Source organism: Rhinolophus ferrumequinum, assembly GCF_004115265.2.
Source record: "Rhinolophus ferrumequinum isolate MPI-CBG mRhiFer1 chromosome 13 unlocalized genomic scaffold, mRhiFer1_v1.p Super_scaffold_3, whole genome shotgun sequence".
Lineage (NCBI taxonomy): Eukaryota > Metazoa > Chordata > Mammalia > Chiroptera > Rhinolophidae > Rhinolophus > Rhinolophus ferrumequinum.
The window spans coordinates 2,265,532-2,281,302 of NW_022680356.1; the positions used below are offsets into that span (position 1 = coordinate 2,265,532).

General features: G+C 56.9%; 1 protein-coding gene across 2 annotated transcripts; it reads left to right on the forward strand.

Moving 5' to 3' along the window:
- The first annotated feature begins 438 nt into the window (after positions 1–438).
- Positions 439–14,927, forward strand: CNNM3 (cyclin and CBS domain divalent metal cation transport mediator 3). Of its 2 annotated transcripts, XM_033100924.1 has the most exons (9): positions 439–1,777; positions 7,317–7,460; positions 8,251–8,400; positions 8,747–8,916; positions 9,026–9,122; positions 9,419–9,543; positions 9,914–10,052; positions 12,136–12,231; positions 12,631–14,927. In XM_033100924.1, exons 1-8 carry the CDS (start codon positions 454–456, stop codon positions 12,183–12,185), a joined length of 2,199 nt encoding a protein of 732 aa, XP_032956815.1. In that variant the 5' UTR covers positions 439–453; the 3' UTR covers positions 12,186–12,231; positions 12,631–14,927. The 2 variants fall into 2 exon arrangements, with proteins under 2 accessions (XP_032956815.1, XP_032956814.1); XM_033100923.1 differs by lacking the exon at positions 12,136–12,231.
- The last annotated feature ends 844 nt before the right edge of the window (positions 14,928–15,771 follow it).

Sequence of the window (15,771 nt, forward strand, 5' to 3'; positions counted from 1 at the left end):
CATGCATCTTACGGAAGCTTAGCTTCCCGGGGCCCAGTCCCGGTTCTTCCTTCGGCCTTCCCCGCCTTCAGGTCGGCGGTTCCGGGGCCCTACCTCAGAAAGCCGCACGTCTCCCTCACCGAGACCTCCGCCTACTGCTGCCCGCCCCGCGTTCCAGCCAGGGATCTCCCAGAGCTGGAGTCCGGCCTGTGTAGTGGGTGGCCACACCTCACCCGGAGCCCCTAGTCCACCCCGTGGGCTGTCAGCCCCGCCCCCGGCCGGTCCCGACCCGCGCCGCTTGTTTACGCCCAGGCGCAGCCTCGCCCGCCCCCTGGGCCCGCCCCCACGCACCGCCCATTGGCGAACGGGGCACGAGGCCGGCGCTGATTGGTCGGAGGAGGCGCGAGTCTGGCGCCGATTGGCCGGAGGAGGGGGGAGGTAGGCTGCGCAGAGGCCGAGAGGGGGCAGCGGGCGATGGCGGCGGCGGCGGGGCGGCTGGGCTGGCTGCTGGCTGCGCTCTGCCTGGGCCACGCCGCCGGGGAGGCGGCGCCGGGCCCGCGAGTGCTGGGCGTCTGCCTGGAGCAGGCCGGGGCCGCGGGCGCGGCGTGGGCGCGCGGAGGGGAGGTGCCGGCCGCGCCGGAGGCCACCTTCCGCCTGCGCCTCTTCGGCTCGGGCTTCGCCAACAGCTCCTGGTCCTGGGCGGCCCCCGAGGGGGCGGGTTGCCCCGAGGGCGGGCCGGCTGTGGTGCCCGGTGAGGCTACGGCCCCGACGGGCGAGTGGCGCGCGCTGTTGCGCCTGCGCGCCGAGGCTGAGCGCCCACAGTCGGCGCTGCTGGCGGTGCGCGGGGAGCCTGGCGGCACGGCTACCGGGAAGGCGGCGGCCCCCGCAGGCGAATGGCGCGCGCTGCTGCGCCTGCGCGCCGAGGCCGTGCGCGCGGAGCTGAGCAGCGAGACGGCGGAGGAGGCGGCGCCGCCCTGGGTTCTGGGCCTGGGGGCGGCGGGGCTGCTGGCGCTGGCGGCGCTGGCACGGGGCCTGCAGCTGAGCGCGCTGGCGCTGGCGCCGGCCGAGGTACAGGTGCTGCGCGAAAGCGGCTCGGAGGCGGAGCGCGCGGCGGCGCGGCGCCTGGAGCCGGCGCGGCGCTGGGCGGGCTGCGCCCTGGGCGCGCTGCTGCTGTTGGCCAGCGTGGCTCAGGCGGCGCTGGCGGTGCTGCTCTACCGCGCGGCCGGCCAGCGCGCCGTGCCCGCGGTGCTGGGCAGCGCGGGGCTCGCGTTCCTGGTGGCCGAAGTGCTGCCGGCCGCCGTAAGCGGGCGCTGGACGCTGGCTCTGGCTCCGCGCGCGCTGGCGCTCAGCCGCCTGGCGGTGCTACTCACCCTGCCGGTGGCCTTGCCGGTCGGGCAGCTGCTGGAACTGGCGGCGCGGCCCGGGCGGCTGCGCGAGCGCGTGCTGGAGCTGGCGCGAGGTGGTGGCGACCCCTACAGCGACCTCAGCAAGGGCGTGCTACGGTGCCGGACGGTGGAAGACGTGCTCACGCCGCTTGAGGATTGCTTCATGCTGGACGCCCGCGCCGTGCTGGACTTCGGCGTCCTGGCCAGCATCATGCAGAGCGGCCACACGCGCATACCCGTTTACGAAGAGGAGCGCTCCAACATCGTGGACATGCTCTACCTGAAGGACTTGGCCTTTGTGGACCCCGACGACTGCACGCCGCTCAGCACCATCACCCGCTTCTACAACCACCCGGTGCACTTCGTCTTCAACGACACCAAGCTGGACGCCGTCCTGGAGGAGTTCAAGCGAGGTAACGTCTGGGAATCGCGGAGGGGACTCGAAAGCTTGTGCCCCGCACCCCCTATAAAAGGGGTCGGGGATTATGGAAGCCTCTGGAGAGCAGTGAGACCTGCAAGTCCCGTTTTAAAGACGATGACGGCCTTGCAGCTCTGAATGACCTTTTGAAATATTGAAAAGTTGTCCTTGAGAGAGGGACACAGTGCTAAAGACAGCAAAATCCCCCTTTACCTGGTAGGCCCCCAATCTGGGGAGGTATGTCCACTAGGCTCTAACCCCCAGCTCTTTCCCGCTCCGGGTCATTTTTGTGGGTTTTGTAGCAGGTCGAAGCTCTTGGATAGAAACTAAAAGAAGGTAGAAAAGAGTGTAGTCCCCAGGTCCCTGGAAACTTACGTGCCCACACATACAAGTGCACCTCAGAAGTGGTGAGGGTTCGGTTCCAGAGCGCAACAAAAAAGCGAGTCCTAATCTGTTTGCTGGTGGAGGGTCTTGCCTTTAATTTCTAGAAAACGCAACACCTGTGAAGTACAGTAAAATGAGGGGTGCCTGTGATGTTTTCAGGTCGTCATTGTTAAGGTTGCTGATGGGCTGCTGCTTCCTGACTGCAGAAAAGAGTGATTCAAAAATACCTTTCTGGGGGTGTGGAACAAACTGCCACTTGGATTTGAATTTAACCAAAAGCAACTTCATGGGCGCTAATTCAGTCTTCCCTTCAGCTGTCTTTTTTTTTTTTTTTTTTAACTTCCCCCTTTTCTAACCCTGAGTAAGGTCTCTCACATTCTCCCTTAACTCCACATTTGCATTCTCACCTTTGACCTTGGTTTATCCCAGCAACTCTAGGGTTGCACCCTCCAAATGTGAAGGTGTGGTTTCCTGTGCAGTCTTCTCATGGCCCGGTGTGGCTGTGCTCCCAGAGCTCCTTGACCGCCAGCCATCTGTGCTTCTCAAATCCGAACTCCTGCAGGATGAGCACAGGGGACACCCCAGGATTCTGGGTGGCCTTGAGGCTGGAGGATGCATAATGTGAGACCAGGAAGCCAGCAAAGCCCTTGAGCTTCCTGGCACCTAGGAGGTGTCCTGGCTCCAGGCCCCCCCTGGGAGGTGTTCTGTGAGTCCCTGACAGTTGGGGAGTCTGGGCCTTGTGACCTTGTGAGTCCTGCATTAGCGCTGTGTAAAGCAGACACTAGTGGGCGCTCACGTGCATCATCTCCTCTCTCCTAGAGGCTTGCCTAAGGAAGATTGTCACCTGGCTACAGTACTTGAACTCCTATGCCTCTGATTACCTGGGAGGCTGCTTTGGGGGCAGCTCTGACCGCTCTGCTAGAGAATCTGTTGGCTGCACCCCGCTGCCTCCCCAGAAAGTGGCCATGCAGCCCCTCTTTGGGGCGGGGAGCACTGGGTGGGGGCCTGACAGAGCCTCTTAGTGGTAAATACTCCCTGTGGGCCACTGTAGTGTTCTGGGCAGTGGTGTCCTGGGGGCCAGCAGTGCTGGGCCTGGAGTCAGCGAGGAAGGGTTCTTTCATCCCGCTGCCTCCCCGCTCGAGACCCTGGGAAGGCAGGACTTGACACCAGGATGACACCTGTGAGCAGAGCACAGTGGCGCCTGAGGGTGTTTCATGATCACTGACTGGTGTGGAGACCAGTGATTCAGGGGTGCAGAGGAGAGAGGCTGGCAGGGTGCACATGGGCCTGGAGAGGAGACCCAAGAGGGCGTTTGGAGGGGTGTGGGGAGGGTTTTGTGGTTGGCCATGGGGCTTGGGAGGAGCTGGGGATGAGGCAGAGCACAAGCAGGGAAGCGGGGGGTGGGCCTGGATGGTGGAGTCTGCTCAGCGGGGGCAGCTGATGGGAAATGCAAGTGAAGGACCCGACTGGAGGTAGAAATGGCCCCTCAGCCACAGGAGGAGTGGGAAACCTCAGGGGCGCAGGCATGTCCAGGGGAGGGCGGCAGAGGAGAGCCAGTGGCTAGGAATGTCCTGGAATTGGGAAGGGATCTGTTTATCAGGAGAGGAGCCAGCCGCCTCCTGTCATCTGGATCCAGTGAGAAGGTGTCTGTGTCCTTTGCGAGAGCAGATTGGGTGCCATGGCGTGGAGTGTTGGAGTAGGTGACCCGTGAGAGGTGTGCCAGCTCACAGACGGGCCTCCTGTGGAGTGTGGCTGCAGAGCACAAGCCAGAGAGGGTGGCTGGGATGGGAGGCCGGGTTTATGTAGGTTTGGCAGGGAGGGACAGGCCAAGAAGGACGGCCTGAGGGATTGCCATGGTCTGAGCCATGCCTGTGCTAGGTGACACTCTTGGAACTCTGGAAAGCCAAGCAGGTTTCATGTGGCCTCATGCCAACCCATAGCCGCCTTACTAACAACTACTGCTAATTGTCGCTACTGCTAACAAGTATTAATTACTGCTGTTAACAACTACCACTGACAGTAACTACTGCTAACGACTACTAACAACTACCACTAACAGTAACTACTGCTAACAAATACTAACAACTGGAAGCTGCGGGGGTGACTTGCAACCTGCAGGTTGAGGGGGGTGCCTCTGAGCCCTCGCCTCCTCTCCTGTGGTGAGTGAGGGCTGCTCTTGGGGCAGGGTGGCCGCATCTTCCCTGTGACACCTGCAGCTTTCTCTGCTGCTCGCGCGGTGCGGTCCTTTGGCAGGTCTCACTTGCCCTCGTCCTCGTCCTCAGCCTAATGCACGTCTTCATTCTGCTTATGAACAAAGGGCTTATTGCAGCCTTCATGGCCCCGAGGTTTTAGGACTTGGTTCCCGACCTACCTGCCCAGTGTGTGAGGAGCGGTGCCTCTCACTTCCTGCAGCTGGAGTCCCTGGCTGGATGGCGGTGGGATGAGCCATTTGCCCCATCCTGTGCTTCTGGAGAGCTTGCCCAGGGAGAGCCCGCAGGCCTGGGTTGGGGCTGGTGTCTGTGTCCGGTCGTCCAGCCGGGGGCCCATGCTTTCAGAGCATTTAACCTTGTCAGATGAGAGATGAACGTAATTCCTCCCACTGTCATTTCTCACTGTTGCCTTCTGGATCCCTCAGACATTTCTGTCTTCAGATGAAATCATATGGCCACTGTTTTAGGGGCAGGTCACTGAGAAACTTCTGCCTGTTTCGTAAAGGTTTGAAGGCAAGAGAGAAATGAGTGTTCCGCAGGTAACGCCTGCCAGAGTCACTAGCTTCCTGGAGGAAGGGAGCTGAAATGGGTCATCTGTGCTCGTAGATGGCCAGTGAGCGCCTGGGAGCCTGGGCTTTGGTTCCACAATCCGAGAAGACTGCTGGCCAGAATTGTGTGTCATGCCTTGGCCTTCCTGACATCTGTATCTTGGCAGGGCCGCCGTGGCCCTTGTAGAAACGGAGTCACTCCCAGCACAAATATGAAGGGGTGGAAAGCGTCTAGGAGCGCTGCGTTCCCCATTCAGTGCCCGGCTCAGCCGCAGTGGGCAGATCCTTCTCCAGGGGACCTGGCCTTTTCCTTCAGAAAGGGGGACATGGTGTAATGTGGTCATTTTACCTTTTCATTTCTGTCTGAGGATATCAGAGCATCCTCTAGAAAAAAAAGAACGGTGCTTTCTTTCCTTTAGAAGGGCGCTGAGGGGAGTGTCTCCTGAGACCTGGTCTGTTTTTTCCAGTGAAAGCCAGTGGGGTGTGGGGTTGAGAATGGACTCAGGAGCCAGCTGCCTGGGTTCGAATCTGGGTTTGTACTTCGGTGGGTTACTGACCCTCCCATGGCTGCATTTTGTCTGCACGCTGTAAAATGGGAATAATAATAATAATATATGCCTTGGAGAGTTGTCAGAGGGCTCAGTGCGTTACTGAGTGAGTGAAGCCCTTGGGGGTCCGCACACCATAAGCACTATATACGTTTTAACCGCTGCACGCAAGCGGCGCCTCACAACTGATGGCATCTCAGATGTGACGGCGTGCAGTGAGTGTGCCTTCGTATCCTTCACAGCCTCGTCCTTTCTTGGAGTCTGGTTAGTAGTCTAATGATAGTCATACAGTAATACCTTTGAGTCTGGACATTTGCATTCCACCCACCCAAGTATACCCAATCTACTTGGTACAGGGGGTGGGATTGGCACGGATGCTGAAGGAATGGGTGCAGCGTGCCAAGTAGAGTTTGAGGAGTGTTTATAGACTCAAGTGCGTTGCGTTTATGTACAGGATGACTCAAACAAAGAAGGGACCTCGACTCTTCTTTACCAAGGTTCTTGAGGCATGGACCTTACCCTCTTTCGCAGTCTGTTCTCACTGGGAACCATTGTGCGGTTGGCATGTGTCCTCGGGTCTGGCTCCGTGGCCCTGCATGGCCCAGTGGTCACCGTCACGCAAAAAGGTCACCATTCCGATCTGAGATGTGCTTTAGGTGGAAACGCCAGACTTCAAAGACTTGGTACAAAAAAGTAAAACATCTATTATTAATATTTTTGTATTGATTGCATGTTGTGATATGTTGGCTATATTGAGTTAATTACAATATATTATCAGTTTCACCTGGGCTTTTTTTTTTCCCCCCCTTCTTCCGCTTGCCCCCACCCCCCTTCAGTTCAAGCCGTTGTTTCTCAGCGTAGGACACAACTCCCTGGCCCATGCTGTATTCAGCCTTGTGCTCCCCCCGGATGAGGCAGTCGGTCACTCATGCTGGCTGCCGGCCACTCTCGCTGGCCACTGGCTGCTCCTGGCAGCACACGGTAGCCCATGCCAGCCCACGCCAACCTCCGGCTGCTCACAGCAGCCCAGCTCCAGGGAGAGCCGTTGTTCACAATCTTAGCTGTAGAGGGCGCAGCTCACTGGCCCATGTGGGAATCAAACCAGCGACCTTGGTGTTAGGAACACAGCACTCCAACCACCTGAGCCACTGGGCTGGTACTCCCTTTTTTATTTCTAATGTAGCTACTCAAAAAATTAAAATTATGTGTGTGGCTTGCATTGTGTTTCTTTTGGACAGTATAAAGTTTTATAGATGAAGAGCACTCACCTGAAGCAGAGTAAATTCCAGAAGTTTCCCTGGCATTGTGCTTTTTTTTTCAAGCTTATGTTTAAACAAACAGGAAGCCAACCGTGAGGGACAGGAGGGGGACGCTCGCACAGCTGCTCTTCTTCCCACATGGCCAGGGCTCTGACTGGCCAATTACCATTTGTTTTCATCCCCTGGATGACCTGCACTGACCTTGGCTTCTGGAGGAAAAGGGCAGCTTTCAGAATTGGGAAAACTGCCCTACGAGTCAGACTGGGGTGCCCCTCTCGGCTCCCCCACTTAGACGGTCCCGGAAGCCTGTGCCCTTCGTCTGCAGTCTGTCTGATGCACCCGTGTCTAAGCCAGGTTCACAGCTTGAAGCCATGCAGGCCCAGGCCTCCCTGCAGCTCTGCCGCCTGTTGGTGGCCGTGTGAGGTGATCGCAGTGTCAGGGGTTTAGCTTCCTTGCCTTGGAGGGAGGCCAGTGCCTGGCACCTCATAGGAGCACAAATGTCCGTGTCTGTTCTGTCGGTGGCCTTGTACCAGGTGGGACCAAGAAACATGGGTCCTGCTATAACAGGTGCGTTTCCTCCCCCAGGGAAGTCCCACCTGGCCATCGTGCAGAAGGTGAACAACGAGGGTGAAGGTGACCCCTTCTACGAGGTCCTGGGCCTGGTCACCCTGGAGGACGTCATTGAGGAGATCATCAAGTCCGAGATCCTGGACGAGTCTGAGGACTACCGTGAGTCTTGCCTCCCGTCAGTTTTCTGGCCAGAGATGTGTTTTCGGGGCAATGGGTCACAGGTTGGAGCTGTTGCCCCCCTGCAGGAGGGCCCACTCCTGTGTCTGCTGCAGAGCTGTGGTGGCCCGTCCAGCGGTGGCATTGCGGTCCCAGTGCCTGCATGGGGCTCTGCCCTTAACGGCCTTTCCCAGTCTCTCCTCACTCCTTTTACTTCTCAGGTGCGTTTGCATTACTGAAGTGTCCCCTCAAAGAACCTGCTCTTCACCACTGAGAGGGTCTTCCCAGGACATGGTCCTGGCCCGTGGGTGTGTCTTAGGGTGGACGCAGATCCCATGCTTGATGGCTGGGGCGTCACGTGGCGCGTAGGACATTGGGCTGCGCCCCTGTGTGCTGTCAGGTGAACTGCTTTGCCCACCCGTGTGTCCCACAGTGCGGCAGCTTTAGTTCTCGCTGCTGCTGTGTGGCACCAGTGGCCCCCCAGTGTGCATGCTTCCCAGCAAGTGGTCTCCTAGTGACCAAGGGTGCCTGTCACTTTGTTGCAGCTCCCATGTCATGTTAGCATTACCTTCTCCCAGCTCCAAGGAGAGGCACAGTCTTCTCCTGTACTCCTCGGGGTGTAGCTAGAATGTGGGCCACTGCCCGGCCTGGGCCCCAGCGTTACTGTGTGAGCAGTGCCACGGGTGTGGTCCCCAGGGCTGTGGAGGAGGTGCAGGCGACGTGCCGCTGGTTCAGTTGCGCTGCCGGGAGGGCTGCAGGTGCCTAAGCTGGCCTCTGCTCGCCCACCGCCCAGGAGACAGCACGGCGCGGAGGCGGCCCACGTGTCTGAGCGCCCCTGTCAGGCGGAAGGAGGACTTCTCCTTGTTCAGGGTGTCCGATGATGAGCATAAAGTGAAGATCTCGCCCCAGCTGCTCTTGGCCACCCAGCGCTTCCTTTCTCGAGGTGAGGGTGGACATGGGTCGTGGCCCCGCTCCCCTTGCTCCCCTTGCTCACCTTGCATGGGTCAGAGCGCGCAGGGCAGACATCGACGGCTCCCGTTCCCAATGGGCAGGGGTGTCAGGAGACCCCGTGCTTCTCCCTGCAGCCCTGCAGCAGCGACACTCGGGGCCGTGAGGGGGCCAGGCTGGTGTCACCTGTGTGCGCCTCGGCCGGTGGTGCATATGGCTGCATCCAGGTGGCTCGTGTTGGGGCGGGCCCGCTGGCAGCACTAGGTGGACAGCGGGCGTCGGGAGGTGACGCAGGTCACCTGGGCCCGGCGGACACCGTCCCTTTTGTCCGCCATGGGCAGAGGTGGACGTGTTCAGCCCCCTGCGAGTGTCTGAGAAGGTCCTGCTGCACCTGCTAAGGCACCCCAGTGTCAACCAGGAGGTGAGGTTTGATGAGAGCGACCGCCTGGCGGCACACCATTACCTGTACCAGCGCAGCCGGCCGGCGGACTACTTCACCCTCATCCTGCAGGTAACCGACAGCCCGGCAGGGACAGCCCTGCAGTGTGGGGGCGCCGCTCTGTGTGCCCCCAGCAGCCAGGTAATCCGCACGTCTCGGTCTCCCTCTCTTTACCTCCCAGGGCAGGGTCGAGGTGGAGATTGGGAAGGAGGGCCTGAGGTTCGAGAACGGAGCCTTCACCTACTATGGCGTGTCTGCCCTGACACTGCCATCCTCGGGTAAGCGGCAGCCCCTCCTGGGCCCAGGGTCCTGGCGTCCCTTCCTCCAGTGCCTGCGTCCTATGGGGCGGGCGGCTCGAGCCTGCTTGCTTTCCCCTCTCTGGGCCGTGCAGGGGGCCCGGGCAGCAGCTTCTCAGGGCTCGTCTTTGCTGCTCACGCCCAGCGCTGTAGAGCCTATCCCTCCAGAGTTCCTGGCCACTGCCCCTTTCCAGGGTGGCTGTGGGAGGCTTCTCCGAGGCCGTGCGTGGGCCCTGCTCCCCGCACGGCCTCCCCGTCACTGGGTGTCCTTTCGCTAGTTCACCAGTCCCCAGTGTCCTCGCTGCAGTCCCTCCTGCAGCCAGAACCCACCGACAGCACCCGCTCGTCCGCGTACTGTCCTGACTACACTGTGCGGGCCCTTTCCGACCTGCAGTTCATCAAGGTAAGGCGATTGTTGGGGCCCCCAGGGGCTGGATCCCCTGGGCACAGTTTGTGTGGATCGAGAGTAGAGTCCGCTGGAGTCTGACACTTCCGTCAGTGCAAACAGTGAGCTCGCTCTGCAGAAACATGGCCTTGGCTCCCCAGAGGCCCCTCTGACGCCGCAGTCTGCTCCCGTCTCTGGGTCTGGGCAGCGGCTGCTTTCTGAGATCCTAGAAACACTTTGCTTGGTCCTCGTCACTGTCCTCAGCCAGCTTGTGGTTGTCACTTTCTGCTCGTCCTGCCGTGTGACTGTGACTCCCCCCAACCCCCGGTTCAGGTGCTCATGGGCAGGAGGGGTGCTGTGACCTTGTGCCTCACCTTCTGTCCTCCAGGTCACACGGCTGCAGTACCTCAACGCACTCCTGGCCACGCGAGCCCAGAACATGCCACCGTCCCCTGAGAACCCTGACCTCCAGGTCATTCCAGGGAGCCAGACCAGGCTCCTCGGTGACAGGATGGCCGCGGCAGCAGGTGAGCGCCACGTGGCCACATCCCGCTGTGTCGACCCAGAGGTCGCGCACCCATCGCGGTCCCTGCCGCTGGCATCACGGACGTGGCTGTCTGCCCCACGTTCTTTCCTTCCCATCCTGTCATTCATCTTTATGCTGGTTTTAATCGCTCGGATGGGACTGAGCTATAAAGCAGCGGGCACTTGAGTTTACGAATAAGCTCTGTGTTTCCTGTCCAGGGCCGTTAGGGAGGGTGGCTCAATTAGAGAGCAGGTGCCAAATGGGAGTAAGTTCAAACATTCTATCGGCCATTTAGGATAGGGTCAGGTCCCTTGGAAAGTGAAGGTTTGGGGTCACCAGTGGGCCTGGCTCAGAAGGCGGGTGGCCGTGGACACATCCCATCTAGAAAGGACACGTGCGGAGGCGTGTGATCAGGTCACACGTGTATTGAAAGCGTGTTCCTCACTCAGGGTCCCACTGTATGCAGGAACAGCACGTGGGAAGGCAGACTGTGTGATGCGGGGTGGCAAACTCCCTGCTCCCAAGGCAAGGGGGGGGATCAGAGGACTGGAGACTGGGCTTCGGGGAGCAGTGGTCAGCGTCTCGGAGCTTGCTCATCCTTGTGATTCAAGGAAGTTCTTCTCTGTGGTGGAGCTCCTGGCGGGGCTCAGGGATACCCCAGGGCTTGGCAGTCCCGCAGGGCCTGGCTCACCCCCTGCAGCGGGGACACCGAGCTCCTAGTGACGCTTCCTCTGCCCAGCCCTGTGCTGCCGCGTTCCTTGTCATGACTCTAAGGACCCTTCCCCGAGGTTGGAGAGGGGGTAGTCACGTGGTATTCCAGGGGAGGGATCGGAGGCAGACGGGCTCGGCACTCTAGCCCGGGGTCTGTGCATGCCGTTGGCTGTGAGGACTCACGGGGACAGCGCTGCTGGCTCAGACCCACGCGGTAGGAGACAGGTACTTTGTGAGAGATGACACAGAGAACCCCCCGCAGGGCCACACTGGTGGATCAGCCCCATTACCCCTTCGCTGGGTGTTGGGAAAGGGCGCCCCGGGGGGGGTGCGCTGCATCAGTGCCTGCCACCCCTTCTGAGTGAACAGACATCTATGTGACTTTCCAGGCCGGTTGCGCTCCTGTGTGCCACTGTGGTGGGCTTTGATTCTGCGACGTGCCTCTGGCACAGAGGTTCACCTACCACACTAGACTTCATTTTTATGGGAGCCTTTTGCTTTGTTTTCTTCCACGGGAGTCTTTCCTGGCTCCGTCAGCTACCCAGACGGCTCGTGTCATGCTCAAGAGACAGGATGAACAATGGTGTTCTCTTTGTTTCTCCTCGGACCACATCCCGGTTCTTAAAACTCCTCTTTTGGCTTCAGCTGCTCACTGGGCAGTCAGTTCTCTACGGAGAAATTCATGGTGGCTCTGTGAGCCACTCCCCTTTGTAATGATTCTGTCGCCATAATGTGGGTGATTTTCCCCTAAATGCAGCCTGATGTTTGCCCCTGTGAGGCTCGCCTGCTGTCTTTTGACTCCTGCCTGTTTGCTGCAGTTTCTCTGTGGGTCTTAGTGGGCACACGTGTGGAGTGTCACTGCTTTACTAGTGCAGGTCACAGCCACTCCTGGAGGCCTGGGCGCTGGACTGGGGGAGGCACGATGGTTTTTAACTGCCTACAGCAGGGTCAGCCAAGTGGACAGAGGGTTCTTGTAAATAAAGTTTTACTGGGACCCGCCTGTTTGTTCATGGATTGTATGCGGCTGCCTTTCAGCGCCAACAGTGAAGTTGAGGCATTGTCACAGAGACCATGTGGCCTGCAAGACCAAAACATACAGGCTCTTTACACAAACGGTTTCTGACCCCTGGCTGCCATTTCAGACTTGCAGCAACTGCTCCGCATCATGTTCCCGGGCTGGGTTTCTGAGGGAAGCCCACCCCGTGCTCCCTGTCCCTCCTGTTCCCAGCAGCAGGTGTCCCTGTGCCACTGTCCTGGCTCCCTGCCCAGCAAGCGTCTGGCCGCGCAGCACTGCCGGGCGGAGGCGCTGCCAGTTCAGCTCAACACCCTGTCTCCTCCATCTGTCTGTCTCTGTCTCTCTCTACTCTCTCCAGCCTTCCCAGTAGACCTTTCCCTCTTTGGCTCATTTGGAAACTACAGTTGATAATTGTGGACTAGTGAGCGTTTTTTGTTTTAAGAAAACACCCAAGGTAAATATTTTCTCTTTCACCTTGCTTTCCTTCCCCAGCCCTTTAGAACCGCTCCCCTAGCCTGGGAGGCGTTTCTCCATGGGGTGTGTGGGCCCTTCCTGTCCCTTTTTGCTACTTTTCATTTCATTTTTCTGGAAGACAGGAGGATTCATGAAATACCTCCCCAGCCTGGGACGCTAAAGCTCCCTTCCAGGGCAGGTACCCCTTGCCCAGTGCAGTGGCTTCGGCCTCCTGGGAGCAGAATCCTCGCCTCCTGTGAGGCGTTGTCAGGCTGACCATCTTCCTGCAGGCACTCCCGGCTCTGCCTCCACACCTCCTGGGGCTCCTCTGCCTGCCCTGCCCCTGCCCGTCCTAAAGAGGCAGCTCTGATACTAATTCTCCTTCCCCTCCCTCCTCTAGGGTCCAACCACAGCAGACCTGGCCTCCCAGCGGACGAGAGCCCTGGGCGAAACCCAGGAGTTTAACTGCTTGCCAGACAGCCCCGGGTCTGGGGACTAGACCAGCTCGTGGGGAACGGAGAGAGCCCAGTCGAGGAGTAGCTTCCTGCCAGCCTGTCCCGTTCCCTCCAGGCCATGTTTTAGATGGCCCTTCGAGTCGTGGGGCCTAGGCCGTCCTCGGAACCAGACGTCAGTGCCAGAAGCCTTCAGCAGGTCCTGCCTCCTCTAGGATATGGGGGTCAGCCGGGCACTGGCCTGCTTCTGAAGAGTGAAGGGACTACGGTCATGTCCAGTCCTCGGGTCCAGCCTTCTCCTGGGGACAGTGCAGTGTCTGTACCTCCTCGGGCCCAGCTGCGATGTGAGTGCACGATGACTGCCTGTGTGTGGCCGTGACCTGTACTCTCTGTGTCTAGTCTGCCAGCCTGCTGCTGCGGCAGCACTTCTGAGCAAACCGAGAGCACGCCCATGGCCTTGGCCACAGTGAACCTTGTGGCGTCCCTGACAATGGTCTGTTTCTAAGCACGCCCCAGCCTGTCTCATGTGCCAAACCTGGAAGCACGACACCCCCAAGTCTGTGCCACTAGTCCTGCTCCCTCCTGTGGAGGCGGCTTTTCTGACTTCTCCCAGAACTCTAAGCGAGCCAGCTGGCTCCCTGGGGACTAGGAGGTCCCTTCCTACTGCTCCTCTACCCGCCCTGCTTAGTTGTCACTTTGTGTTTTAACGAGGTCATGTGTGGGACGAAGGGCTCTTTTGCTGCACCTAAACCTTCGTCGTCGTTGGATCCGAGGGAGACCTATGTCACACCTTCTCCTGTGCCTCCGTGACGTGCATGGAGAGCACGAGGGAGGGAAGGGCTGTAAGGACCAGGTGGATCACCATCACCTTTCTTTAAAAAACATGACATCAGAGTTTTTCTGTCTGAAACATTTTAAGCTCTGCCTTTTTCCTGTCCCTCACTCCGGGGTTTAGAGAAGTGAGAACAAGAAGGAATTCCTTTTCTTCCGGTAAACCTCTAATTACCCTCCACTGTTCAGCTGTATAGAAGCTAGGGCCTCACGGGGACCTGGGATCTTAGGTTAGATACAGAAGGAGGATTTCTGGAACTTTGCTCAACGGAATCTGGGTCCTTCTGTGTAACCAGCAGGAATGCAGGCCAAACAACAGCGGCCTGCTTGCTGAGAAGTTCTCAAGGGGTTCTCTTCAAGAGCAGAGTCCTAGGTGGGACACAGACAGCAGGTCTGCGAATGACGTCATTTTGTTAACGCTGTTGGGGAGCTGCGGGGGGAATTTGCTGGTCACGTCAGTCACATGTGGTCACATTGGTTCACTATATGCCATTTTGCTTCAAGTCGCAGGACCTGTTGATGCTAAGTGAGAACTGACTACTAGAGAATCATCTCTCCAGACAGTGGTTCTTCACCTGGGCTGCACGTAGAATCACCTGGCAAGTGAAACATACCAGGCCCACCCCGGGGAGGGGCTAATCAATCAGTCTGAGCATCAGAATTGCTATTTTTGAAGTAATTTTAGATTCACAGAGCGTTCCAGCTTCCCCTAAAGTTAACATCTTACATCACCTTGGTGCCTTTGTCAAAACTAAAAGGTTAACATTGGTATGAAACAACTCAATTATACTTCGTTTGGCTTTTTCCAGTTTTTCCAGTGTCCTTTTTCAGTTGCAGAATCCAGTCCAGGAGACCAAGTTGCATTCTGAGCTATTCTTTTTTTCGTAACTTTTTATTTTGAAATACAGATTCATAGGAAGTTGCAAAGTTAGAGGTACCCTTCACCCTATTTTCCTCAATGGTTACATCTTACATAGTTCTAATACAGTATCAGCCAGGACTCGGATGGGGGCACTGCGGGTGTAGTTCTGTATCATCTCGCTTTGGGTGATCACCAACCACCATAGTCGCAACACAGGACTGTCCCACCCCACCAGGATCTCCCTCCCAACCACCCTTTAGAGCCACACCCACCCCTCCGGCTGCCATCCCGAACCACTGATCTACTCGTCATCTCTATGACTTTGTCATTTTGGGAACTTTGTATAAATGGGATCATACAGTGTGTACCCACTTGGGATTGGCTCTTCTCAGCGTAACGCTCTGGAGATGCATCCAGATCGTTGCATGTGTTGACCGTCATCCCTTTTTGATGTCTGCGTGATACCCATGGAGTGCTCGTGGGCCCGGTTAATGGTATCTGGATGGTTTCCAGTTTTTGGCTGTCCCAAATAAAGCTGCTATGAACACTCGTCATAGGTTTTTGTGTAAACACTGATTTTCTCTTCTCTGAGGTAAATGTCCAGTAGTGCAGTTGCTAGGTCCTATGGTCATTGCACGTTTAGTTTTTTTTTAAAGAAACTGCCAAGCTTCTTCATAGTGGCTGCACCATTTTACATTCCCACCAGCAATGTACGAATGATCCAGCTTCTCCGAATCTGGGCCAGCTTTTGGTATTGTCACTTTATTTCAGCCATTCTGGTAGGTGCTGTGACATCTCATGATTTTCATTTGTGTTAGCATAATGGCTAATGCTTGTATTTTTATGTACTTATTTCACTTTGTGAAATATTCATGTTTTTTGCCAATTTTCTGTTTTTGTTTTTTTTTTTTTTTACAGTTGAGTTTTGAAAGTTACATATTTTAAATACTAGTCCTTTGTCAGGTTTTCGGTTTATATTTTCTCCCAGTCTAGCTTATTTTTTTCATCCTCTTACCAGGATATTTTACAGAACAAAAATTTTTAATTTTGATAAAAGTCCAGTTCACTTTTTTCTTTTATGGATTGTGCTTTTGGTGTCATGTCTAAGTATTCTTTACCTAGTGTTAGATCCCAAAGATTGTTTTTTTGTAAAAGTTCTATAGTTGTATGTTTTATATTTAATTCTGTGATCCATTTTGAGTTCATTTTTGTATAAGGTGTGACACTCAGGCCAAGGTTAAGGTTAAAATTTACATCTTACTGTATATGAATGAGGTTGTCTTTTTATATGTTGGTGGGCAATTCATGTTTTCTCTTCTGGGAAATGCCTGTTCATGTCTTTCGTCATTTTCTTTCCATTGAGTTCATCTTTTTCTTATCCATAAAAGTTCATTAT

Coding starts and splice junctions, on each gene's coding strand:
- CNNM3 (XM_033100923.1), top strand. CDS start 454: ATGGCGGCGGCGGCGGGGCGGCTGGGCTGGCTGCTGGCTGCGCTCTGC. Junction 7,461..8,250: donor GGACGAGTCTGAGGACTACC/GTGAGTCTTGCC, acceptor CCCACCGCCCAG/GAGACAGCACGGCGCGGAGG. Junction 9,123..9,418: donor CCTGACACTGCCATCCTCGG/GTAAGCGGCAGC, acceptor TCCTTTCGCTAG/TTCACCAGTCCCCAGTGTCC.